At 40.5% G+C, this 26440-nt stretch overlaps 2 protein-coding genes across 8 annotated transcripts; both read left to right on the forward strand.

Annotated features, from left to right (window-relative positions):
- The first annotated feature begins 1203 nt into the window (after window positions 1-1203).
- On the forward strand, window positions 1204-15359 carry map7d2a (MAP7 domain containing 2a). 7 transcript variants are annotated; one of them, XM_061054792.1, is made up of 17 exons: window positions 1204-1613; window positions 3741-3833; window positions 4280-4363; window positions 4466-4543; window positions 5170-5333; window positions 5536-5653; window positions 6361-6450; window positions 8590-8696; window positions 8814-8929; window positions 9053-9423; window positions 9523-9670; window positions 9752-9932; window positions 10033-10137; window positions 10255-10305; window positions 10514-10547; window positions 11266-11935; window positions 13162-15359. In XM_061054792.1, exons 1-17 carry the CDS (start codon window positions 1577-1579, stop codon window positions 13418-13420), a joined length of 2706 nt encoding a protein of 901 aa, XP_060910775.1. In that variant the 5' UTR covers window positions 1204-1576; the 3' UTR covers window positions 13421-15359. The 7 variants fall into 7 exon arrangements, with proteins under 7 accessions (XP_060910775.1, XP_060910776.1, XP_060910781.1 ...); XM_061054793.1 differs by having other exon boundaries at window positions 10517-10547; XM_061054798.1 differs by having other exon boundaries at window positions 9053-9249.
- Window positions 15360-16811: 1452 nt separating this feature from the next.
- On the forward strand, window positions 16812-25238 carry si:ch211-114c12.2 (uncharacterized protein LOC336578 homolog). The gene is made up of 10 exons (XM_061054799.1): window positions 16812-16893; window positions 18899-18960; window positions 19147-19821; window positions 20165-20791; window positions 23495-23607; window positions 23737-23827; window positions 23927-23999; window positions 24315-24386; window positions 24483-24635; window positions 24739-25238. The coding sequence occupies exons 2-9, from the start codon at window positions 18920-18922 to the stop codon at window positions 24624-24626; spliced, it is 1836 nt and encodes a 611-aa protein (XP_060910782.1). The 5' UTR covers window positions 16812-16893; window positions 18899-18919; the 3' UTR covers window positions 24627-24635; window positions 24739-25238.
- The last annotated feature ends 1202 nt before the right edge of the window (window positions 25239-26440 follow it).

Below are 26440 nucleotides of genomic sequence, written 5' to 3' on the forward strand. Positions count from 1 at the left end.
AATTTCCCAGTTTGGGATCAATAAAGTAATTCTATTTTATTCTATTCTATTCTACATTTTTGTCATGTACACATTGTCACAACATTCCTATTGATATTTTTATTACTGCTTTTTATTCTGTTTTAATTAATCAAATGGTCATATATTTTTTCAATTTGAAATGGAGCCTCGCAGCAAAATATTTTCACACATTTGTACCTGCATAACTGGAGTGACAATTAACACCTTGAAAGTTGTGAAAAACAGAGAAAAACAGAGGCGTGTAGACTCAGTTAGAACAAATAAAAACAAGAATACATCAAGTGAACACAGAAAGTAAGAAAGATCGGCATTAAAAACCTTCATCAACTCACAGAAGTAAACAGAGAAATACTATACGGATTGATTTGACCAAATTTAGTATTTCGATGGCCTGAGTTATAGAATAATTTCTCATTCTGTTGGATTTTTGTCATTGGTAATCTAAATCTCCTCTAAGAGAGAAGGAGCTCAAATTTACCATCTGACCCAAAGTAAAGCTGGAGTAGGAAATATTTCAACACAAGAGTTGTTTTTTTTGTGACTAAGGGCAACAATTTTAGGAAAGCACTTCAGTTGATGGGCACTTGCAGACAGAATTAGATACACTCAGTGCACAGAGTTGGAAGAATAAGGAGGATATTGGGGCCCAGAGCATTTTTTGATGTTGTTGCTCTAGTGCTCTAAAGGAACCACCAGCACTGCAAAGGTTTTAAACACATTTTAGACATTGTATTTTGATAGAAGCTGTCGAAATAATGAAAATATGCAATGCTCTCTACATGCTATCATGGAAAGGATATTCTGGTGTCGGGTACAGATCTGTGTGTGTTGAACTAACCCATATTTGTACAAGTCAAGAGTCCTTTTTTTTTTCCAAATAAAAGTGTATACATTCCTGTGAGGAACTTTCTGTTTTAGCGCCCCCTTCTGGACAAAGCTCTTATCTCTTTGCTGATCTTGTCCTTATGTGCAAATTGTGTTCTTTTAACAAAGGATTTGTCAGCCTCTGAACATCATGTGTGAAACAGCAGCTAGTTTATGCTTTCCAACCCCTTTCTTGGAACATGATAGGTATGAGACAGCTTGTATATCCAAGAAGAGGAATAAAGGAAATTTAATTGCGTTTGATTGAGCTCTGTGCATAGAGTGAAACGCCTCCATCTGCCGGTGGTGTGGTCATAGCAGGGCAGGCTTTACGCTGCGACGCACAGTGTGCTCGCTCGATAGTAAACTCGATTGTGTGTGTGCGCATTATCATCCTCTCTGCTCCAGTCTCTGCATCTCTCTCTCTCTCTCTCTCTCTCTCTCTGCATCTCTCCTCCATCCACTCAAAGCTCTCCTCTCCCACATATCACCTCCAGCCTTTTACCAAGACCTCCCATGCTCTCGGTTTGAGGGGTATACGATTGTTTTTTTTAAAATACGCCGTGGATGTCCTTCCTTTCTGCTGCTGTGGGGGGAAAACGGATACCTGTGCTGCATTGACATCACCGCAGAGTGTTTTGGGTGAATGCGCGTCCGTCCATTCAGCTGAACGCAGCCTGTGACAGCTACCATGGCGAAAACAATCACATCACCAAACGCAATTACAGGTAAGCCTTTGTTTGAGATTTGTGATGTGGGTATCATTCTGCTAACTGTTATGTTTTTTGTTTTTTTTTTGTTCTAGCGCCGCGCTTTAACGCAGACACATGAATGACGCAACTGACATTTCCACTGTGCATGACGCTGCTCTGCACTGTTTTGTTTATCAATGTGCCAACTCGTTAAATGCACGTCTATAAGACCTCAGACATATGGAGTGATCTTTTTTTTCTTCTTCTTGTAATAACCCTATATCACTGACCCTTAACGTTAACATTAGGAAAAAAGTGTGGAAAAACAAAACTGGGTGCCTTTGTGTGTTTCATTGTGTCGTTTACATTTTCCTTTTAGGCTACCGATTAGTGTCAAGTCACTTCAAAGCATATTCAGGCTTTGTTGCTATAAGTGTATCTTATTTCCTCTTAGTGATGACGCAACTCAATCTGATAAAACGGTTCAATGGATGGAGAGGATGAGGCCTGTGACACAGCACAGACACGTGGATTACACTGTATCATTTGAAACAAACCCAGTATGTGAAGAATATTTGGGCCTGAAGACTGCAGGGTCATTGTCTCTAGAGCACTGTAGGCCTATTTATGGGCTGTCCTCCACGCCCTGGCAGAGGGGAGATTTCCCTACAGGTCAATAATCATGTTTGATACAGTTGAGTCACTCTGGTCTAAAATAAAATGGTCTAACGAGATGCTCAAAGTCAAACAAGGCAGGGGTGGATCCAGACTGTTTTGAGGGGGGGGGGGGGGGGGCAGACTTGGCATGAATAGCATTTATTTACCATTTCAATGCAAACAATCTACTTTAACTAACATTAAAGCATTATAACAGATTTGATATATTATTGTTATGTTTAAAAGTAACACAACATAACGGGAACATAAACATTTCAAAGTGACAATTTAAAATTCTAACAAAGGAACATTTTCCACATTAAAATGCAAAGGATGCTAACCAGCAGCCTGTTGCTTCACTGCCCAAAAAGTTGATTTTAACATTAGATCTGTCTCTGACAAGGCAAATAGCCAATTGCAGGTTGGAACTTTAGGATATTTGGGTGGCACATGTAAGTTACCAATCAGATTCCAAGGGGCGACAGGCCAACCCCTTGCGAGGGTCTGGATCAGCCCCTGACACTTGAACACTGATTCCAAACAGGACAGACTGTCGTCGGGCAAAAAGATGCTCGGGGAACACCGGAGAAATTTTGAGACTTTTAGATTATTTTGTGAAGATTCAAAAAACTCTGGACCGAATTTTGTTTAAAAAATGTATGTTGTCTTTAAAGCAGATTACCATTAAAAAATAATAATAATAATACTCATTTGCAGCATGTATTTTCACAGTTATGACTGGACAGCTCTGTAAGATACAGAAGTATGAAGTTATAGAAGTAATAAAGAGTGTTGGCTTTTCCCCTCAAAAGCCAAGGTAAACGTATCTGGGTTTGTTAGACTACCAGTGTCGCCACTGAAAAAAATCAATGAAGTGCTGTGATTGACAAGGATTAATGTTACCAGTTAAGTATTATGCACATGCACAGTATGTGCATTGTGAAGTAAGTGGAAGAAACGGCAGCATCACTCATTCAATATGAAGTCAGAATCTAATCCCAGACAGAAAAGAGAGTAATTCAGTTAATCAGGAGAAGCAAATTAACATGTTGGCAAATAAGCAAATTAAAATGTACATATTCATCAATAGACTCTGTGGAATTAAACATGACTAACGAGGAGCTGTTCCTAAGATAAGGTTCTCTCAACAATGTTTATATGGTTTACATAATTAGTTGATGTTTCAGATTTGTTAAACTGTACATTCTTTATAATAGTATATGCACTAAAATGATATCACATGTTGCACATTATCCCTCTTTAATGTGTCTAATTTTGTCTTCATCAAAAATCTATCTGAGTAAACTCAATAGAGTTAAAACGTGATGGGTTGTGCATTAACCCAAACACACTTCCTGCAGTTATAGCTCTGGGCTACACACCAGCAAACTGCTCCATTCCCACCAAATTAAACCATTGGGATTTTGTGATGTCGGGGTGGGAATGTTAGATTCCATGTTAGGTCAAACACCCTGAGTAGTCTTTGATTTGTTTTGTGCATTATAGGAGAAAAAATGGCACCACCATCCATTGCTCTACTTCCGGAGAAGAGATCTCCGACTAATGGTCACAGCTCTCCAGTCCGAACCGGAAAACTTAGTGAGTAATCCTCCTCTGGGCCCGTCACACTTTCATCGGGATAATTAAAAAATCACTAACACCACGGTGGTTTGGATTATTGCAAATTTAGACACATAATATGATGAAGTAATGGGTCTGTAAATATAATGAAAATGTGTTTCAGGGCTGCTCTGTTGTCACTGTTGTTCAGGAACTGGTGACAGCAGAAATAACTAAAAGAGACACTCAGCATGTGCTCAGTCTCTTCTGTCAAGGACAGTTTCCTCCCCTCTCCCGCATATTGCTGCAGTTTGCCCTTGGCATGGGGCTACTGTACTTGGCATTTTGCAACACAATGCATTTAACACGGAGCTGCAGATATGTTTCCCTCTGCTGGTTACAAAGCGGTACTACAGGTCAGTACTGAGGTGCTGATGTCATTCCTCTTTATCCTTCTCTTTATCCTTCTGTAATGGTGATCTCAGCTCCGTCTAACGCAGAGAAGAAGCCATACATAAATGGACACGCCTCCCCTTCACACATCAACAACAACCACGCAGGTAAACTAAGTAGGTCCATGTTTTCTTCTATGATGCAGTTTAGCCTTTTCTCCTTGAATTTCCCTGCTCTGCCACTTCCTTTTTTCTTTAACATCTTGGTTCATCTTTCAGTTGTGGAGGGTTATATGAAGACTGATGACAGGATGCGATTAGCCAAAGAGAGACGTGAGGAGAGGGAGAGGAGCCTGGGTAAGTTATATCCTGTTCTTTTGGCAAGGGGGGGCGGGGGGAAATAAAAAGGCTTCCTGCTGCGTTGTTTTCCAGTCCAAAGTTTTCTGTGCTGGCTTTTTCTTTCTACAGTTTAATTGGATATGGAAGAGCTCTGCCAGCCAGTAGACAATTTACTTTGAGTTCACTGGGTTTTTGGATGTGATGAGCTCAGTCACTTCAGAGAATGTGACAGTAACGTTCAATAATCCACAGAAGTAGGTCTCCCTCTCACAGTAAATCATGCAGCTCCAGCAGTTTCCTCATGATGACAAGGGTTTATGTCTTCTTGATAGTCTTGGCTCTAGATTGAAGGCAAAATCCAAATCACAGCAGACATAAGTTTACTTTATAATGACAGATTTAGAGTTTTGCTCCAAGAATTGACAGACATTACCAAACCACGGAGGTAAAAGCACTCTTTAAGAAGCTTTTTCAATTGTTGCAAAACTGTAAAAAAGAAAAAAAGAAAAAGTGGAGTTCTATTTTTTCTGTGTCGTACATCCTGAACACTAAATGACCCCGCTGAAGGAATAGCCACAAGCAACAACAAAGCTCCAATTAATCAATTTTTCCGTGTAACCTGAAGCAGAATTTGTCTCCTACAGCGGCCAGGGAGCAGCTGATCAGGGAGAAGGAGCGCCGAGCGAGGCTGCAGTATGAGCGCACAGTGGAGGAGCGCTGGAGGCGTCTTGAGGAGCAGAGGCAGAAAGAGGAGCACCGCAGAGCTGCCGTGGAGGAGAAGAGGAGGCAGCAGCTCGAGGAGGAGAGGGTCAGCTGAATTAACAAAATATAATTCTCCAGATCTGTCTGATCCAAGATGCTTTTTGTTTGTTTGTGTATGCAAGTCACATGAATGCTTTCATGCCACTAACATGACCCCGGGGGCATGTGTGATAATTAGAAAGAAAAAAAAGACAGTTGTTAAGTGACATTGTTCAAATAGAGGTCCCCTCTGCTGTGTTGTCTTTCAGGAGCGTCTGGAAGCCCTGATGAAACGCTCTATGGAGCGAAGCCTTCAGCTGGAGCAGAGGACCAAGCGCTGGAGCAGAGGCTGCCCTCCAGGAGCAGGTCAGGGCAGATCTCACAGATGTAAATACAGATCAATTTGGATAAAATAATCATGGATGGGAGAATGTTTAAATGGGAATATTCTGAAAGTGAGAAGAATCTTGAAATGGAAAACGTCTGCCTTTTTTCCAGAAAGACTGCATAGTGTTGTGTTTCTATGAGACAACTGACACTAAATGTATGCTATAGTGTTGTTTGAATGTGTGAGTGAGTGAGTGAGTGAGTGAACGAGTGAGTGAGTGAGTGAGTGAGTGAGTGAGTGAATGAGTGAGTGAGTGAATGAGTGAGTGAGTGAGTGAGTGTGTTGGAAAGAGCCTTCTCTTGGCCTGATCATTGCCGACAGCCTGGCTGCTGAAGTACGCATGAGCAGACATTTGTTCCTGGTTTCCAAAAGAGACAGGATGGAGTTACACATCTGCACTGGTGTCTTTGTATCACAAAACTAAACATTTTGAACTCGTACGAAAGATTAAAATGCAAACATTAGGCAGAAATCTTCAGAGTGCGCTACTTTTCTTGTTGCGTTACCTATTTGATACCGCCAACAGAGAAGTCAAGAAAACTGTACACATCATGGCTTTAAATCAGACCAAAGTAACAACAGTGTCATTACATCCCTGCTGGTATGTTAACTCCCATCCAGGTCTCACCAGCTGGATGAGGAACTGCTCAGTGAAACTGATCATAATGCTCTGTCTGCTCTGCTCTGCTCCGCCCGCTGCCTTTAGGTGACAGTGAGAATGCCCCACTCCCTTTCTCTGCTGCCTCCGCCTTTTCCCATGGCATTGCCTCCCCCCTTCCTGCTGCGAGCGAATCCGGTAAAGTTAAGATCCCAACCCCCCCCCCCCCCCCTCCCCCCCACTTTGCCCTCCCAAATGTATCTCCCCCTCCTGTTCATCCAACAGTTGCCATGTCTGTGTGTTTACCTTTGGGTGGGCCAAAGGCAAATGTGTTCTTCCTGTAATGCATGTTTGTTAGGCTGCTTTTTTTTTTATTGTGCAAGTAAGATAAAATGTATTTATGCAAAGACATCTCTATAGCCCCTTTTACATTGTGAATCTGCTCTATTACATCTTTGTAATACTTTGTCCTTTTTTAATTGAATAAGCCATGGTGTAATATCGGTGTCCCAGTGTGTGACTTCACCGTACTTTACAGAGTTGTGGCTGCACGAGAAAAAACAAAATGAAAACCAAAAAACTAGGGCTTCACATACACACATACACACACGGCATTGTTCCGCCCATTCAGCTCTGATGTTTTACATGGTTTCACCGTTATGCCTCTTTTACTACCTCAAATGCTGGCTCATGCAGAATGACTTTGCCCCACCCTTTCCCCCCTTCGTCACATTTACATCGCAGATGAGGTGTAACAGGGGCACCAAAGTCTTTCCTTGAACTTGCAATGTAAAAGGGGCTTATGTAAACTAGACTCTGGTGTGTTTGCTGTGTTTCGTTCTCTGATGCTTTTGATGTAAATAGTAGAGGAGCTTTGACTGACTTAAATCGAGGCATCTGTCCAAAAACGCTAAATGAAGCCAAATTATTTTTATCTACCTGAAAACCTGACGGAACACATTATTCTTTCTTTGCTATGTCTTATTCTTAAAATAAAAAAATGTAACTAGATAAGTTTGTTGGAAAATCAGTACAACAAAATTAGGCCTGAACCAGTCGATCTCTTAAAAGACCATTTAAAAAAGCCTAAACAAGAGCTTCAGCGAGTTAGTAGCCCAGAGAAACTGAGAGAGAGGGAACTATTCGTGAGAGAGGGAAAAAAAGGGAGAAGGAACACTGAGTGCTGTCCCCCTGCCAGGCACGAAACATCCATTGTAGTCCCAAACTCTGCAGCATGACTGCATGAGCCACCACGCAGGAGAAAAAAGGACAATAAGGAAAAGATTGGCTAATTCATGGACTGTATCCTGTCTGCAGAGACCTATTTCCTCCATTAATTCATCAGCCTATTCCTATGTCATGTGTTTGCTTAATTCAGGACGACTTCCAGTTTGTGTGACGCTCGTTCAAATTTCCCTCTAAATCAACTGTGGGATTAGTTTCTCCAGATGAGTAATCTTTCAGTGATTACAGACAAGCTACAGAACAAGTTCGACTGGAAATTCTTAATCATCGTTGGGGTTTCTCTTTCGCCGTTTCTAGACATCTTTGTTCCTCTTTTTTTAAAATCAAAATGAAAGCAGTTAAGTGGTGATGGATGGTTTTGGAGATTAGTCGCCCATGACCTAGAATAGAAAAATGTGCACTAAAATAGAAACAGATACAGGCATCGCAGTGAGAAGGCGGTGCTCTTTAGAGATTACTCTTTACAGATGGTGACAGATGGAACCGAAGTTACGAGAGACAGCGAGAAGATTGCTCCTTGTGTTGTACGACGCATCCGACGTTGAGGGATTTTTTTTTTAGATTGTTAGTTCGGGTCTCTTTGATTGTTTTCATTTGCTGTTTTTGTTTTTGGTTGTGTCAGGGGGAAATTGTTGTGAATAGTGTTATTGTTAGCAGCCGCAATTCTGGCCTGTGTGTGCTTGAATCCCACTGAACAGATTACAGACTCAGGATGAATGCCTGCCTAATAATGCCTTGCATGGCATTAACACACACCATGACGGCTGAATACTGGCAGGAGAAAGACAACGATGAGCTCACTATCCATCAGTCGGGCCCCATTCTTATACTGGGAGATCATTCAGCTCTTTTCGGCTGAATCAGAACCAAAATCAATATGTGAATTGTAAGACTGGCCTTAAATACAACACACCCTCAGATTAAATTGTCTTTCCCAGCATTATGTCTGCCAACTGACTTTGGCAGCAAAAGCGAGTCTGTAAGCATCAGTTGGTTGCAGCACACGCTCTCCAGTCAGCCTATTAATATCCCTGTGTCACTTGTTATCTGCCATTATCTGATTTGATAAGCATCATGTTTGTCATCATGCAGCACCCTGCAGCCCTCACAGGTCACCTTTCTGCAGCTCGGTGAATCCTGCAGATCACAGCAGAGCTGGACTTCAGGGAGGCTCTCAGTCCACCCCCAATACCCCCAAGGTTAGATTAGGCACAAACCCTCATGCCGAACAAAATTACAAAACACCCATAAGAATCAAACATGAATGGATCGGAGCAAAAAGATTGTGTCTCAAATCTCTTTGACTTTTCTTGCAGAAAGAGCGGCTCCGCAGAGAAAGAAGAACTGCATCCCCAGGATGTGGCTCACCTGTGAGGAGATCTGAATCTCCTGCTAGCGTCACCAAGTACTTGGGTTCCCCCACTACCTCCAGGTAAGATTTTTATTAAGGGTAAAACTTAAAGGCAGGCAAACATTGCGTTTGTCGCATATTGCTACGGTCCTCCCTATCACCGACTGCTTCATACTGATGTAAAACGTCTCCATCTGTGTGCAGGCTTGCATCTAGAATGCGCACCCAGTCTCCTAGCAACGCACATCAGTACCATTACTCTCCTACAAGACATCGTTCAAACCTGTCAACTGATGACAGGAATGCAAAAGACAAGAAGACAGAAAAACACGGTGAACAATCCAAAGCTGAGACTGCAGTGAAGAAAAATTGTGAAATGAATGGAACAAATACGCCTCAAGGTGAGAAGAATGTGGACGTCAGATCATCTAAGGGAGAAACTTTTGACAAGCAGCTAAAAGTTGACACATTTGAAAAAAGTCGCTCACCTGACAGAAAGGACAACATGTCTTCAAAAGTTGATCAATCAGAGAAGAAGACAGAAAGTAGTACTCCGGATGGAGACAAGAAAGAAGGTCAACTTTATGCAGATGATACTAGACTATTTGTATACTAGCTACCTTTAGTTTAAGTACACTTGTATGATCTTACACCAGTCTTTCTATGTGTGACAGAATCAACAACAGGCATGTCCACAGGAAAGATGGCAGCCGGCACGACAAATGCAGAGGAGGCCACTAGGCTGCTGGCAGAGCGCCGGCGCCTAGCTCGGGCTCAGAAGGAACTGGAGGAGAAAAAACGGGAACAAGAGGAAGAACAAAAGTGAGTTTGTTCATTATATCGAAGGCAGCATTAAACAGCCTTACAATATGTTTAATACATGTATATGTACCTCCAAATCAGACTCAGGGAAGAGCAGCTGAAGAAGCAACTCACACAGGAGCAGCACACACAGGAAGCGAAGGCTAAACAATTAAAGGAAGGAGAGAAAATGGAGGAAGGTCCTCACAGGATGAAACAAGAAGAAGGGAATCAAAAGGCGGAGGAGCAGGAGGTGAAACTACAGATCCTGACTGACATAGAGGTAGGAGATCATTGTCTTCATGCTGTTCATATTGGCTTTCATTAAATGATACTTTGTCCTGCAGTGTGGTCACTAATAGAATTATTTTTTAACAAAACAGAAAGAAAAATCAAAAGTCCAGACTCATGAGGAGACCAAGCGTCAACAGCAAGACAGAGACTTGCAGACACAACAAGAAGAAGAGGAAAGACAACTAAGAAAAAAGGTTATTATGATCAGAGAAACCCTTAGAAAGGACAGCCTAAGCCCTCTCTGTATAAAGGTTGCATTTTGAACCTCTGTAAAGTTTACATTGTGATTAAATATTGCTGTTCTTTTGCAGAGAATTGAGGAGATAATGAAGAGAACAAGGAAGGCTGAAGCTGACTTGAAGGTACTGTAAGAGACACCTTTGTTCTCATACAGTAAACCTGCTGCCATTAAGCACCAGCTGATCATTCGATCAAGACCCTTTTGTTTTATTTATTAAAAGTCTGTTTTTCTGTCGTCATCTTTATTAAATTCTATTGTTGGTCATACTTTGTGTTTTGTGTCCTCATTACATCAAACATTAACTCGATCGTCTCTGTTCTGCATTGAAGCAGAGGGAGGAGCAGGGTGAGGCGAAGCCAACAGGTTAGTATTTGATTAAGTCGCCCCGCTAGTACTTAAGTTTGCCTGCTGTCCCTGCTCACTTTGCCCCTCTCTTTACGCCTTGCTGCTGGAAAATTGCAAACAGGGCATGTATGATTTTTACGTGATTCCGTTTTTAGCTTTTCTTGAGCATGTGCAGTTTTTTTTAAAGGTTACTTTGTGTGACAACTCAACAAGGTACTGTCTCCAAATATTTCCCTCTGTTCTTTTTTTCTTTCTTTTCTTGTTATGACCTTATGCCTTGGCTTTCGAAAAAGCTATGATCCTTGTCCAGCTTAAAGTCAAGATTTCTTTTGCTTGTGCTTTAGGCCATACATTTTACATATATTTTACATCTGGGTTGGGTCACACAGTGTTTTCTAGAATATATAGCAGCAGCCAAGGACCTTTCTCTTCCTGATTGGGCAGATTTTACAGTAGAGCAGTACCATGGGCGCTGACTGTAAAATTAGCTGCTCTTGAAAATGTCCTTGGAAGATGCACTCAGGGGCTGCTCTCCGCCAGTGTGAGGTTACACTTTATTGGGACTGTTCAGTGTTAATTCTCAGCTCAATTGGGTTTTACATACAAACAGACTGAATCACTGATAATGTCTGACGGTAACTGTTAGCAAAAACAGACTCAAATCAACTCAATTCAGTTATTAACTGGACAGTCCAAATAAAGTGAAGCCCACTGTGGTCTTTTCCATTCTCCACAGGTGAAGTAAAGGCTGTTCAAAGTATTGCTCAGGTGAATGAGCAAGCAATCAAAAAGGTTGAGTTTCAGGTTAAGGAGTCAGCCACAGTCCAAGACAACACAAAGGCATGTTCCCCGGTCAAGAAAGTAGCAATAGCAGCAGCAGCAGCAGCACAGATGGACAATCGGAAGAGTATGCCAGTGAAAAACACTCATCCAGCGACATCAACACAAAACGTTCCTGACAAGGGACCTGACACCAAACAGATCCATGAAGTCAGCCAACTCAACAAAGATGGCAAATCATGTGTCACCAAGCAGCAGGGAAGAGAGTTGCAAATGAATGTAAACGTGCAGCACAGAGCTAACGTTAAAGCCCCAGACCAAATAAATAAGGAGCCAATAAAGCCAACAGCAGTCAACCCAAAGGAGGGAGGTATGATGAACGGAGCAGTGAAGGGGGAAGGAAGTGCCTTGACAAGAAGCCATGTTACTGCTGAGGTAAGCAAACAACAAAGCCTGCATGTGGTGACAGCTGAGAGGAAACCAAAGGGAGGATCCCAGATGGAGGTTATTAAACCCCCTGTGACACCCCGGCCGGCGGGACACTTGTCCCCCCCGGCCATCAAGCTGGAGCCACTCAATGTGAAGGGGACGGGGTCTTTTGACGAGGTGCAGTCGATGGACGTCAGGTGAGTCATCAGGTAACACTGTTTTATTAGTACTATGTGACAACGCCACACTAACACAGCAGGATACCAAATACCTATTTACACTATAGCCATTTTCTTGTGACGTCATGCTCAGAGCGGGAAGTTAAAAGCCGTTATTGCGTGGTACTGTTACAATTAGTGTGGAAGTCATACAAATATTAAATATAACAGCCTGCTCTCTGCGTTTAAAAGTTACACCACATAGCAGTAGAAAATATATACGAGTCATTTTAGCTAGTACGTGGTTCAGTGCTAGCTAGTGACTTTTTGTTGTTTTTTAATTGTACATGCAGTCTATTCTATTCCCAACAGGCGATGTAAGGTGTTCAAAATAATGCTTAGGTAGCAACCTAAAAGGTGTAAAAGGTTGAGTTTCATTTGAGTGAGTTTGCAAACGTTAACGTCCACAGGATGAAATTTACACGGGTAACGAAAGAATCAGCAAAAGCAGCAGCACAGTAACAATCATATGAGTCAAGAAAAGAATGGCACTCGAGTGATTTTTTTTTTGTAATTCATCTTAAAACTATGTTCAGAGTCTTTAATTTGTTGTAATTTCACTGGTTTCATGTTGATCAGAAACTAAAAGAAGTAGGATTGGGATGTCATTTGACCTCTGTCTGTTAGCATTCATCCACTTCCTATCTAATATTACTGTTGGTTATGAAGTATTTCACTCCTAAAATAACCATTTGATAGTGTTACAACACACTAGATGGTGTAAATCCCTAGCTAATGGCAATTTTCGCTGGCTTTAGTGGTTCGGTGTAGTTAGCTTTTTACTTACCTTGAAATATGGCCTGATATCCCTGGACATTTCCACCACCGTTTAACTGTGTAAATTGCTGATCAACTGGGAAACATCAGAGAGACAACGATTGTCCAGTTTTCTGTCTAATATTTATGTTAGCTAGGTAGTGTTTGAATGCTAACATTATTATGTTAATGTTTATAGTGGTAATCTTCTGCTAGTTAGTGATTCAGCCTTTTTTCGGACAGTATTTTTTTTTTTGTATTATAATGAAATATGTTCTGGAGTCCTTCCATGTTTCCATTAACAAATGGCAGATTCAAAATAGTCAAAATCTTCAACATAACAGTCAGTACGATATAGCACTTAAGCTATCCTCCCTGAGAGTGATGTCAAGAGGATATTGGCCGCTATGTGAGGTAAATACGATTGCTGTTTTATCTTTGTATTTCAGCCCGGCTTCAAGAGAGGAGCTCATCTCAATCCAAGAGTTCTCACCAGTCAATGAAATCAATCCGGGCAGTGTGAGCAACGCCCGTGCGCTTGAAGACCTGATAGACCTGACAGGTGGTGTAACCTACCCGAAACTGTCCTCTGACGGCAACATGGGCGACTGCAACAAGAACCTTATTGAAGGCGTTGTCAGTCCCATGTCAGACTCAAAGCTCATTGGGCTGGCTCCTCCATCCTCGAACAAACTTAGCATCAAGTAGTCAATGAATCCCTCTCTGTTTCTTCCTCTCTCGCTTATCTTTTTCTCTCTCTTCTCTTTCTTTCACACACACAAACTCACATTTTGTGTGTGCCCATGTGTCACGAAATATAAGGGAATAGAGCCATAGAAATTGACTAAAACATAACTCGCAATAAACAAGACAGCTCCTATATTCTAACAACATAGCAATTGACAATTGAAAGCATTAGACTTTGTTAAACCTACAGTTTTGTTAAGGACAAAGGTGTGTGGAAAAATGAGCACATGTGCAAGGGGCTCTGGAAGAGTGTGCATATACGATATAATTACAAAAAGAAATATATCAGGGTTTTGAATAAATACAATGCAACACTGTACTGCTTATGTATGGTAACATAAGAATTTCTTACTTTCCCTGCACAGTATCCTCACTGGCTAACATTTAAGTCTGAAGACTAGAGTGATAAAACCTGCTCAATGTATTGATGTCTGCATTGCACCTCTGCTTTTCCACATGCCCTCTCAAGCCTTTAAATCAAATTCAGTGAGTTACTGGGAAAGGCATGACTTTAAATTTCTAGTAGAGTTGCAAAACTTTAACTTTTTTTTTCTTAGGTAATGTCCTCTGTGCATGTAGTGATGATTGATTTGGGGAGGATGTGATGGATTTATCTGGCAAACGAAACCCAGCAGAAATCCAAGACCACTGCAGTCCTTAAGTATTCCTTATCCAGCAATAGGTCCCATCAATTAATTGTGAAAAGTTTGGACTTCACAGCAATGAGCCCTTTCCCTTTAATCTTTAATGTTCTGTTACAGAGACTTCTAACTGCACGCGAGCAAGAAAACTAATTCTAGATGCCAACTTGAATGTTTTGGCGCATTTTAAAAAGCCATGCCATCAGTACAAATTATGCTAGAATATCATGTGTTTGCTGCAGACTTAAGTGAATCCCTAATCACACATTTGCAAATACAGTTATTGCATTGATAATATTTTTATTTCACTGTATAGTTCCCCATTTCACCAATGATTTTATTGTTTAAATTGATTTCTAATGATGAACATACTGAAAGCTGAGCAAATTCATGTGATTGAATTGTGTTTTTTTTGTAGTTGTGCCTTGCTGGGTTAATGGTTCCCAAGGCAAAGCACTAGCGGATGCATTAATCCACGGACATCCATAGATTCCAATCAGCAGATATCTAGCTATCTATTTATATGTAGGACTGAAATGCAATGGGGTGGGAGTGTTTCCTTAACAATCAACAACTGGTTCCTGTAGCTATAAAGACTCTGTGCAAGTATCTATTCTCATCCTGTAGTAATGTGCGGTCCTGTATTGGGCTGCTTTATTTTGTGAGTAATTTAGGAGTTAATTAATAATTTAAAATTTACTTTTGTGTGTTATGTATACTTGTCATTTCAGTAGAGATGCCTTATGGGAGACTGGATTTATGAGCAAACCATTTCACTGTTTTCTGACCCTGTTTTTAGTCCTTCCTGTTTGGCCACTAGGATTATTGTGAGTAGTTGACCTGTTATACTTGAACCTTGGTTTTGAATGCATCATTGCCATGCTGCGAACAATAACACCAAAAGCTTGTTCACATAATTGTATCACTTACATTTAGAATGATGTTCTTCAGACAATAAATAGCCTCCAGAGACTTTTTTACTGGAGTGAAGTAGCCATACAGAAAAATACAGTATTCCAAAGTTAGGATGTGCATCATGCATATTTTGGTGTTTCAGTTACTTTAATGCTGCTTTTTTGCACAGAGGCGAGGTTGAACTAAATGCAAATGAGTATAAAGACATACAACAAAAGTATTTACTTCGCTCATACCCATATAACATAACAGTTCGCTTTCCTCCAAGTTATGTAATTGTTGTAGACATTGTGCATGGTAAGCATGGTCATTTTATCCAAAACAATAAACTGTCAAACTAGGAATTCTGTTTGTGTGTCATGTGTTTTTTTTAAGCATTTAAAGCAGTCAACCTGTTTTACTTATACTTATTTTTTTATATACATGGTTTTGCATTTAAATATATGAATGAAGTGTATGTATATCAGTCATTTAGTAAGTAAGGTCTGTTTATTTGTGGTTGTTGACTGTAATAAGTCAGCTTGCATAGGCTACTGTAACTATAACATTCATTTGTGTCCGCACAGGTTTTTGTGTTCTTTTTTACTTTAAATTGAAAATAAAGTCCACTTGGAGCCTTACCGTTTAACTTTTGCTGATAAAGAATCTATTGTAGCATGTGTATAATTGTGTAGATATAAATATGACTGTGTTACTTTAAACACATATTTTAAACGTTAATATGGGTTGAATTTGCACACGTCGTATTATTGACAGGCTGGTGATATTATTAATGGCGTGACTACTGCAACATAAAGCCAACGCAATGTTTTGTTTGCAGATAGTTTTTACAGGCTACGAAATGTGATATTGGAGACTTAGCTCATCGTGAGAAAGTCGCAAAGTGAAGCTTATCAAACACCCAATGACCAACACATGAAAACATATTTGAGGGAACTGGTGACGACTTGTGACTTTTCTGGGAGTTCAAAACGTACACAGCAAAGTGGCGTGGTTTTGGGATTTTTCTTAACAACCTGCGTTTCACCTGAATATTTTGAACGTGAATTCAAATTCAAATTCAATTCAAAAAACTTTATTCAAATTCAAAGGCACACAGAGCAGTAAATTAACAACAGTGCAAGTACGAAACATTTTAACCTAAATATAAAGTGTCAATTTAAATACAATTTAAAACTTAAACTTAACTTAAAAATACAAAATATAAAAGAGTAGATATAAGTGGACAGTGATCGGACTAACAGATGTAAACAGATGTAACCATAACTATGTGCAGTAAACGAGAAATAAATATATATATACAGAGATATGTGCAGGTAGGCAAATACTAAATGATAAGTTAATAAGGTGCATGGTGAATAATGGAACAACAGAACTAATATATACAATATAACTGCAAAGGTAAAAAATAGATAAATAAAGTGACCGTATTGCAATAATGGATAAGAAACATCAGTAATAAAGTAACCAGAACTGGATGAATACTAATATAAAAAGGATAGAATAAAGTGATGTAGTGCATGAGACCAGATAAAGCAGAGAAATTATTATTATTGAATGCTAGAGGTTTATTGAATACAACAGCGTACATTTCAGTTTGTTACATCAATTTTAGTAAAATTAGTAGAAAATGGGCCAATGGAGTATTGGCCCTTTTTCTTTAAATACGTTTACCCGATAGCACTCTCTCTCCAGCACTCACTTTGACCTCATGTTTGTAATCCGGAATAATTCGCTCACTCTCGCCCCCTGGCGCTGTGGAGAATTACCGCACTGAACAAGGCATTCTATAAACGGTTGTGCGCATGCGCGAAACTCGCTCATTCCACTGGTCTGCGCAACGACCGTGTCTGTCTCTACTTCGACGTCTGGTCTTTGGTAAGTAGCAAGCTGAATTATTAAAGTACACTGTTTCATAGTCGACGTTAGTGTGTCGTTGTTACACCCTTTTTAAAGTGTTGGTAATGTGCCCAAATGACTCACAAGGAAAAGTACATTTTCTGGTAGTGGCGTCATGCTAACGCTAGCCTTATACCCAGGCCAGCTAAGTGGTAATAAGAAGATAAGGTTACTTCTAGCGTTAGCTCGACCTGCATTTATAAATCCGTGTGTTTAACATCGAGTATAAACCTGAGCGGAATATTGAGATACTTGGTAACAGTTCATAGTGCTTTCCCCAGTTCATAAATAGTCGTCATGTTGTTTTATAAGAGCTGTCCGTCGTTGATACCAAACATGGAGGCTCGATCCTCTCCAGTCTGAAACTCAACCCGACGTCTACAAATATTTACAACATGTAACTCCCTTGTTGGCTTTGTATATAACTTCTTTTTGTCATCTCTTGAATTATGGGATAGGAAAAAGAAGCGTATTTTAAGTTGCACTTTCGATTTTGATTGTGTCTAATAACTATGTTTTGTCAATACGACTTTGCAATGTCTGGGTTTTTAAAATTAAATATTTGACATATAGAATTACTTTATTGATCCCAAACTGGGAAATTGTGGCGTTACAGCAGCAGGTTATCAAACACACAATATGAGTAAAAAACCCACAATGTTAGCAAATCTAAACATAATATAATATTAAATAAGCACTCAAAACTAAGAATGTGAATATATATACAACCAGGATTTAACTAAGCATTACTAGTCTTAAATGGGAAGATTAAATATGGAAGATTAAATGTAAATGTGCAAAAACAGAGTTGTAAAGGGTTGTAAATTAAATATGGAAGATTAAATGTAAATGTGCAAAAACAGAGTCATAAATGGTTGTAAATTCAATGTAAATTGCAAGAACAGAGTCATAAATGGTTGTAAATTAAATATGGAAGATTAAATGTAAATGTGCAAAAACAGAGTTGTAAATAGTTGTAAATTTAATAGGGACACTCGACACAGGAAAAGTCATGGTTTAAGTCGGGGTTTATGGTTTTGTGCATTGTCTTTGGAGTCATGTCAGTGTAGATTAAATATTGCCAGGCTTATTCCCCAAGACGACTAACATTTCTTCGTCAAAACGAGCAGGACCTCATTTTGATGTTTAAAATAAGGCACAACCCTGACAACAGAGACCCCTGTTTTGAAAACTATGGCATCAACAAAACTAAAGGAAATCTTAACTTTGTCCTGAACAGGCTTATTGGTTTCCTTAAGTTTCAATTCATATTCAAACATTTAAAAGGTGATAATGAGAGTATTGATTAGAGTTAGACTGACTGATCTCTTATCTCTGATTAACAGCTCTTGTATTGCTGTGGGCGGCATTGATCACTGTTAAACCTTGGCTGTTAAAGAAATTGTACTTTACCCGGATACCAGACAGAATTTTTTAACTCGCTGCGCTCAACTGTCAAGCAGATAGTAATCTATTATCTACCCAATTGGCTAAAATATATTTTCAGCATTTTAAGAATGTGCAACATTTTACAAATATAGCAGAAATCAAGTATCGCCTCTGTAAATCTCTGAGTCATGACCGTTTACAATGCATTTTAGATCAGTTATTCCGTGTAAATTTGCATGCAATGTGAAGCTACGAGCTAATTAAAGAGCAGTAACACAACAATGCAGGCCACAGGCAATTGCAACTCGGGCCACAGACAACTTTCTCCGCCACTCGCACTAAACTCCTTCATGCAAACTGAGTGGAGGAGGGTTGGAGGTGTGTGAGATAGAAAAGAGGCTTCGGTTTGGTGGAGGTATTGCCAAACAGCGGTTTGTTTTGGTTTCATGCTTGTGCTCAAGGGCGACATCTACTGGTTCAAGAAGCTGCACGTTCTAACTTTAAAATGTTGAAGATTTGGTTGGTTGAAGATGACAGCTTATCTGCTTATCATATGATTAAGTTAACCCAATAGTGTTCCTTTATTTTTCCATAGATTATTCACTACTATCCAGAGATGGTCAGACCACATTTTGGACCACCACGCTTAAAGCCCAGGTAATGTTTTTTTCATCACTGGTATGTCAATTTGCACCTGGATACTTTCATGTTTTTATTTAAGGGTACATCTTTTGTCTCGGGGTTTGGGCTGAAAGTTGGCCCAAGCTTTTACACTGTAATGTTTTAACTGGCGTTTTGTTTTGTCATCCAAATGTTTCTGTTTTTTTTTTTGTGTACTTTTAGACCTTACGAGGATGGTCATGGCATTAAACCGAATGAGGGGAATTACGTCCCCAACTCCAAAAGTAGAAGAGATGTCCCGGGCTATAGAGGAAACTGGAGAGAGCCAAGAGGTAGAGGACGACCACCAGTTGCGGGAAGAGTTCCCCTGATGGGAGAGCAAAGGGAGCCACGTTTCAATCATTGGAGGTCCCAGAATCAGGACTCATACTCGTACGCTCCCAAAATGGAACCACACCATAACCAGAGGAGACCTTCTCCAACTAGGCCAAATCGATCCCCTCACGCCCCACATCATCCAGCCTCTCGTGGTCCTTCACAAGGATCTCCAAGTCAGAGAGGCCCACCTTTCCATGGCCACCCCTCAGGTCACAGGTCCCCCTCCCCAAGACATTTTCGCAACCACCCAGCTGACAGGAGGCCAGGGCCTGCATCAACCTTTCAGGGGTCTTTCAGAGGCCACAAAAGGCAGTCAGGTTTTCAGCATCAGGAGCAGCGGAGTCGAGAACCTCGTGGGAATTACTCTCCCAGAGAAAGACCCCATGAGCACTCGGGTCATGGCATGAAGAGATGGAATGAGGCTGGAGCTTTCTCTCATCCACGCAATGGAGAACATGGGCCCTCTGGGTCACAGAGGAGCCCCAGAGAGATGCATGGGAGGGGCTCATGTCCAGAGAGGTACACGATTCAAGCAGCAATCCCAGCTGGGTAAAATTATGAAAGAGGTGGCCCAGTCCTCCTAGTTAAAGGGGTCATAATCATAACGTCAGCTCTGCCCCAACCCTAAATTAGTAGAGGGGAATGGGGGTCTGATTTAAATGTGGTTTCCCTTGCCATTCAACCAGTGTTACTTCCTAAATTGCACAGTCAGTTTACTTCTCCTACCTGTTTCCTCCTGTCATGGCATTATGAAGGGGCTGCAAGATTAAAGATAAGATAAAAGTTTAAGTCCCACCTCCCACTTAACATGACAATGGATCTGTCATTGTAATGATTTCTGTATTGTTTGATGGATATGCAGGTGGTCATCTGAGCAAGAGTCCAGGCGGCAGCGTGGCCCGATGGAGAGGCAGGGAAGCAGGTCCCACAGCAGAGAAAGGGCACAGGATGGCCCTCACCCGCCCCCTTTCAGGACCCCCTCATGGAAAGGAGGCCCGTCACCATCAACCTCCTACCACAGAAACCCTCAGGAGAGGCAAGTGGCAGGACCCCGCAAGAGGGGAATATCTGACATCAGCATGCCCACCTCAAACCCTGCAATGGAGCATGGCATTCCAAAATACCCCCGTAGAGAGCGACCTCAGCTGCTTAGTATTCCCAGGCCGTTTGGTGGTAAACCGTTGTCTCTCAGGGATAAAAATTACCTGATTAAGGGCAGACAGTCTCTCATGAGGCTCAGAATTCCTCCACATGTGAGACCCAGGCCTCGCCAAGGTGACCCTGCCTGGCAGGGCAATGTGAACACTTTTTTTTCCATCAGAAAGAAGCGTTTCCAGTCAAATGCAGTTCCCCTGAGAAAGTTTGAACCAAGGAGGGTGAAACCACAACAGTCACCTCCCAGAGAAGAAAGCAATGCCAGCAAGTCATCAAGAGACTCTGATGCAGGCAAAGAACAGGTGGAATCTCGCCGGTCCTTGAACACTCACAGGTACGGTATTTTCCTTCTTGCACTGTTCGCAGGGGCTTGATGATGATTGGGAGGTCAAGAAAGAATGTCTCTATGTGAAGGGGTACCTGCTGTGGAAAATGGAGATGTCGTGATGAGCTTAATGTGAAACAGTGAAACAGTTTATCAAAAGCTGCAAAGTTTCAGTTAACCCCTGTCTGCGTGCTGCATATGTTTCGAAAAAGCTTCCTATCAAGTGGGCTGAGGAGACAAAGTGTGCAAAGTTTCACACCATATCAGTAAAGCCAACCTGGTTTAAAACCTGACATGTTAAAGCCATTGTTGAGAAGAGTGGAGTTGATCTGCACTGTTGAAGGATTCATCAGTTTGTGAGCCTTGATGTTCATTATCTTGAGAGAAAAAAAAGTGCTCAGCATATTGCAGAGCCCTCTTCATCTTCAATAGAGAAAAAATGCATATTAAAGCAGAAGGTATCAAGATTTAGTGTAAATCTATTTGTTGGTGCATGCAAAGGATGACGCGGAGAGGACCGCACTAAGCATGACCGTAACCAAAATTGCCAGCTTCCCCTTGAAAGTTATTGGAAAAAATGTCAGAAATACATGGACCTTGGAATATAGACATCAACTAAGTATCTGTCAACTTTTCATGGCACCATCATAAAACATCAAATTTATGTCCAATGGCCTGTATTTGGAAATTCAGTGATCAAAGCTAGTCTGAGCTTTAAGCCTAAACATAATCTCAATGATGGATGGCAATGATTATTGCTGAAAACGGGACGACAGAAGCCATAAAGCCACCAAGAGGATGTTTGGAAAGATGTCACTAGCCACAATCAGTTTGGGAAAAAAAAAAAAAAGGATCTGCATTCATTTTTACTGAAACCTAACTAATACATTTTTTTGTATTTTCACGCCTTTTAATCCGCATCAAATAACTAGTAACAAAACATTCCCCTGATATTGACAAGAAACTGTTAAAACCAGCGGGAAACGCTTGGTACCTTTTGGCTTAAGAAAACGCCCAAAATGTGTGTTGTGAATTTGGAAGAGTATATCCAATTTAAAGTGCTTTCATGCCAGAAGACACAGCTCCTCCCTCAGGACTCTGGGACTCAGGAAGAGTGAGACATTGTGGATGATGGTGCAACATTCCCCTTCAGAAAGTAGAAACACAAAAAAACCAACGGCTACTCCTTGCACTAAGTACAATGCATTTGACAACGGGAGTCTTCACAGGATGAAAGGCGCTATGGATGATGACTAGAATATTTTCTGAAATTGAACCTGCAGCAGAAAATCTACCAAATGAAAAGCTACTGTTGTAATCATATCAACACTACCTGTAAGAAAACAGGCCTTCAAACCTTAAGTTAATTTGCTGGGAAAAGCTAATTTACGTGTTTTTGAGAAGTGAAAAGAAGATGGCAAATCCTTGTTTCAAAATTTCTACACAGATGTGGTGAAACCAGACAAACCAAAAGAAAGGATTTTAAATAGATAAAGTGAAGATAAGTTTGCACTCAGTCAGAATTTCAACTTCAATGTGGCATGGAAACAGAAGAAATATGAGTTTGGCAGCCTGGCCTTTTCATTCTTTCTCGTATGAATGCTTTTGGACCGGACCCACGTGCCAGCATGTGTTGTGGTCAGTTCCTCTGTGTAATCATTGGTGCACATCAACAGCTGGGAAGAAATCAGAATATTCACAAGTGGCACATGCAGCCAAACTCACTGGCACCAGAAGTTTGTAACCAAAACCGTTGTATGTTAACCTGAGAAGACGGATGTTCTCTGCAGTTTATCCCACTGCTCCTTGACTTCGTTCTTACTGAAGAACAACCCAGATGATCATCTTCCTAAAAGCCCTGCTTATTTTCTAAATCAAGCCCAACACATTAAAATGTAAGAGGAGCAGAAGATTTAAAGAAGTAGAAGTCCCATTTGTTGCTACCACAGAGCCCTAAATATGTTTCCTTGACTAATTTGTGGGCAGACTTGACTGGATACTCTCTTTAAACCTCTGCACAACTACGGAGAAGATGATGTGAACCTGTCTCAAACATCACCCTGGAAAGTTAGCCATTCACTTCGGAACCTCTGCTGTCCCCAGGACTCAATCTTCTAAATACCCTCTGATGTCCATCTTTGGAAAAACCTTTGAATGATAAATCTGACTCCCGCCAAACCCTTAAGATGAAGAGAATGACTAAAGGATCAACTGGGATTGAGCGAATGATAAACCAGAATTTCTTTCTGATGTTGAAAGCCAGGCATGGTCCTCCTGTGACCTCTGAGAGAGTGATGATACAAGATTTGACGATGTGATCTAGACTGCTATCTAAACGTTCTCGCAAGATTTACCCGCTCTAACAATCACTGAACCGAAGACAGATCAGATTGATTCAGGGTACAAAAATAGGAGTAAAGAAGCACGACAATCCATGGTTTTTGTAAGTACCCATGTGTGATGCGTGGCTTTATGATTCTTTGTCTGCCTGCAAATCAGTGCTGTTCATTACTGTTATGAGTTGCTTTACTTTTAAGAGTTGGCAGGTTAATTTTTTCATGTTTTACCTACAGTCTGTTTCCTTTAACATCTTTTCATTAATATTATCAATTTATGTATTCTGGCAATAGTTAAAATGTTCATACACTTACACACGAGGCTGGTTAAAAATGCTGATATCACTTAACACGGCTTACAATGATCTCTCCACAGATCTTCTCCCATTGAGAAACGAGACCTTGTTGTTTTGTCTCACTGGCCACCCGGGCCAAGCTCTTCTAAAGATGGCTCGCCTCCAAAGTCTCACAGCCCAGAGCCAAGGAATGGTAAGTTATGGTCATGCAATCCAGTCGCCAGAATGTTTTTATTTAGCAGTCTCTGGTTTTGATCGGTTTCCGTCTAGTGGGTTAGAGTTTACTATCTTTCCTTTTTCTTAAAACTCTGTTCTGATGCAGACGCCTCTCCTACCAGCCGACTCTCAAGGACTAACGAGTCAGATGAGTCAGAAGACCAAAAACAAGACTATTTGGACAAGAGAGTGTTTAGGTACATTTCTTCAAATCTCTTTTTTGGTGTTCGATTTATCAGGAAATTTAACTTTAGGCAGCGCAAGTGACATTTGGTGTATCTTTTATTTCTTTGCAGACCATTTCATATGATGCAGGAGAGCAACAGACGTGGAAGGTCCTTCAGACGACCTGGACCTGGACCCATGCAGGTGAGTGAAATATTTTTTTTTTGGTTGGATCGTTTAGATTTTAGGTCTCTAAACTTGGCATTTGTTGTCTGTCTTAAAATGTAGTGCTTTAGTGAATTTTTTTTCAACTTATTTTCAAGTGTCAGAAAAAAAAAATGGAGTAAGCTGTCAGGAAAGATTTGCAGCTAAATCCTGTGTGGTATCTCTTTAAGGACAAATATCAACCTACAGTTTTTTGCTTTTTCGGCCTTTTGAATCTTTTTTAAATTTGTATATGGAATGGGAAAATATTATAGCACTGTATATGTATTGAACCTTCAATGCTGTGTTTTACAGAGACAACGGTTCTCTGGTGGTCCGAGGAACATGGGTCCTGAACTGTCTGGAAATATTAGGAGACCACTCATGGTATGCACACAATCTCCACCATGGAAATGAACGTTAGCTAATTTTCTCTGCTTTTTTAGCTCCTAGTATTTGAAGTTCCTTTTTTTTCCCCACTAGGAGAGCTTAGTGCCCCGTCCCTTCCCAAATCAGAGGCCGGTGTTCAGGAAAAGTTACACTATCATGTCTAAGTACCGCAATATGAGAGTGATGCGTCAGCGTGCACCTTACAACCGAGGAGCTAACCATCAACAACGTTGGTGATGACCTCTGGTAAGTTATCATGGAAGAACGTCGGGAGGAGCAGCACATGCCTTTTAGATATTTGTCTCGTCATCAAATCTGAATTTATCCTGTTTATGTGCCACATTTGCAGACATGAAACCGGAGAAGACGGAAGAATCTGATGAAGATCATCTCATCTGGGTGGACCACACTAACCCCCCTCTCAATACGATCCTAACCTGCCTGTATATGGTCAAAGTGTTGTTGCTTCCATTTGTTCTCTGGTCTCTTTCATTTGACACTTTGAAGTACCGCAGTAGTTAGGATATTTCTAATATATGCCATTGAGATAAACAGTCTTTTTTTTTTCTTTTTTTGAGTGTTTAATAACTTGGGAAATTGCTGCTTGTGATCTTGGCAATCTTTGAGTTACTGGAATAGTTTTATTTTTGTTTACTTGCAGCAATCAGTGTCAGGTTAAAATCTCAGCTTTGTTGCTTGTTCAGACTTACCACATGAGATGTGCTGTTTGATAAACCATGGGTGTTTTTGATTAGAAACTGCTGCTTGTCAAATGACACTTGTAAAGCTTGATTAATCAAGTTTCAGTTTGTTGATTTGAAATAAAATCCAACAAGCTTTATTTTAAAATGGTGTACTGTATTGCTTAAATTGAAAAGAATGTGCCTTCAAACATCTGCAATGTCGTTTTTTCTATAATAACTACTGTTGGACTTTAAATATTTAATATCAAGTGATTTCAGGTGGTTTTCAGAATAATCTAATTTTTTTTTATTGCATGCTGTAGGTATGAGGATGCATTTGAATGTACCCCGAGGTTGGAAAGTATGGAAACATTTTGGCTAGATGTATGAATTTGAGAAAGGTGAAATGTACTTTGCAGCAGGTTATAATTGGTCCTACATTTCCCACAATGCAGTTCCATGGTGCATTTCATTACACAACCTCACTCCATATAAACTTTAAACCATACAACTCAGATATGTACCATCTGTAAACATGAGCTACGGCTAAGAAAACCTTGATGACATCATTGATGTCCTTTCAAACGAAACTAAGCAATTTCCCTCATTAGCTACAAGAGACCATCAGCTGCAGATTTTACAGACAAGGCAAGTTAATTTATAAAGAATTTATACATAAAGCAATCCAAAGTGCTTTACAGAGTTCAAAACAGAACATTAGGAGCATTACAAAAGATATGACCTTAATCCAAATTGACACAAAATGTAATTTAAAACAAAGAAAGAAACAAGACATTAAGAAGAAAGATCAAATGTATTATTAAAATAATTGAGTGTAAGTAGATGGAAAGTGATTGAAGTTATGGGATGGCAGCAGTAAATACAAATGTCTGAAGTCCTATTTTGAAAGATTGAGATGAGCATCGAAACTAAAAGCTGCCTCACCCTGCTTGTTTCTGGGAACACTGAGTAAACATGTCTCCGAGGACCTGAGGGGTTCTGGATGCCTCAATGGATTAGCTGGTCTGATATGTATTTTGGCCTGAGACCATTCGGTGCTTTATAAACTAGAACTAAGTTTTTAAAATCTACCCTATGACTCACAGGAAGCCGCTGCAGATATCTGAGGGCTGGTGTAATGTGCTTTGCTTTCTTGGTGTTGCAGAGGACTCTGGATGAGCTGCAGCTGTCTGATGGATTTTTAATCAGACCTTTAAAAACAGGATACAATAGCCTGCTAAAAATGAGAGCGTGAACACATTTCTCTGCCTTCTTTAAACAGAAATCCTTTGATTCTTGTTAAAGGCTGATTTTGTTACTGTCTTTATGTGGTTGATAAAATGTAGGCCACACTATGATTTCTTGCTT

Source organism: Labrus mixtus, chromosome 14 (assembly GCF_963584025.1).
Source record: "Labrus mixtus chromosome 14, fLabMix1.1, whole genome shotgun sequence".
Classification (NCBI taxonomy): Eukaryota; Metazoa; Chordata; class Actinopteri; order Labriformes; family Labridae; genus Labrus; species Labrus mixtus.

Bases quoted from the DNA above. Each gene is read 5' to 3' on its own strand.
- map7d2a (XM_061054792.1), top strand. From the start codon at position 1,577: ATGGCGAAAACAATCACATCACCAAACGCAATTACAG. The intron at 5,334-5,535 runs GTCAGCTGAATT...GTTGTCTTTCAG, and splicing joins AGCAGCTCGAGGAGGAGAGG to GAGCGTCTGGAAGCCCTGAT. The intron at 6,451-8,589 runs GTAAAGTTAAGA...GTCATCATGCAG, and splicing joins TCCTGCTGCGAGCGAATCCG to CACCCTGCAGCCCTCACAGG.
- si:ch211-114c12.2 (XM_061054799.1), top strand. From the start codon at position 18,920: ATGGTCAGACCACATTTTGGACCACCACGCTTAAAGCCCAG. The intron at 23,608-23,736 runs GTAAGTTATGGT...GTTCTGATGCAG, and splicing joins CAGCCCAGAGCCAAGGAATG to ACGCCTCTCCTACCAGCCGA. The intron at 24,000-24,314 runs GTGAGTGAAATA...TGTGTTTTACAG, and splicing joins CTGGACCTGGACCCATGCAG to AGACAACGGTTCTCTGGTGG.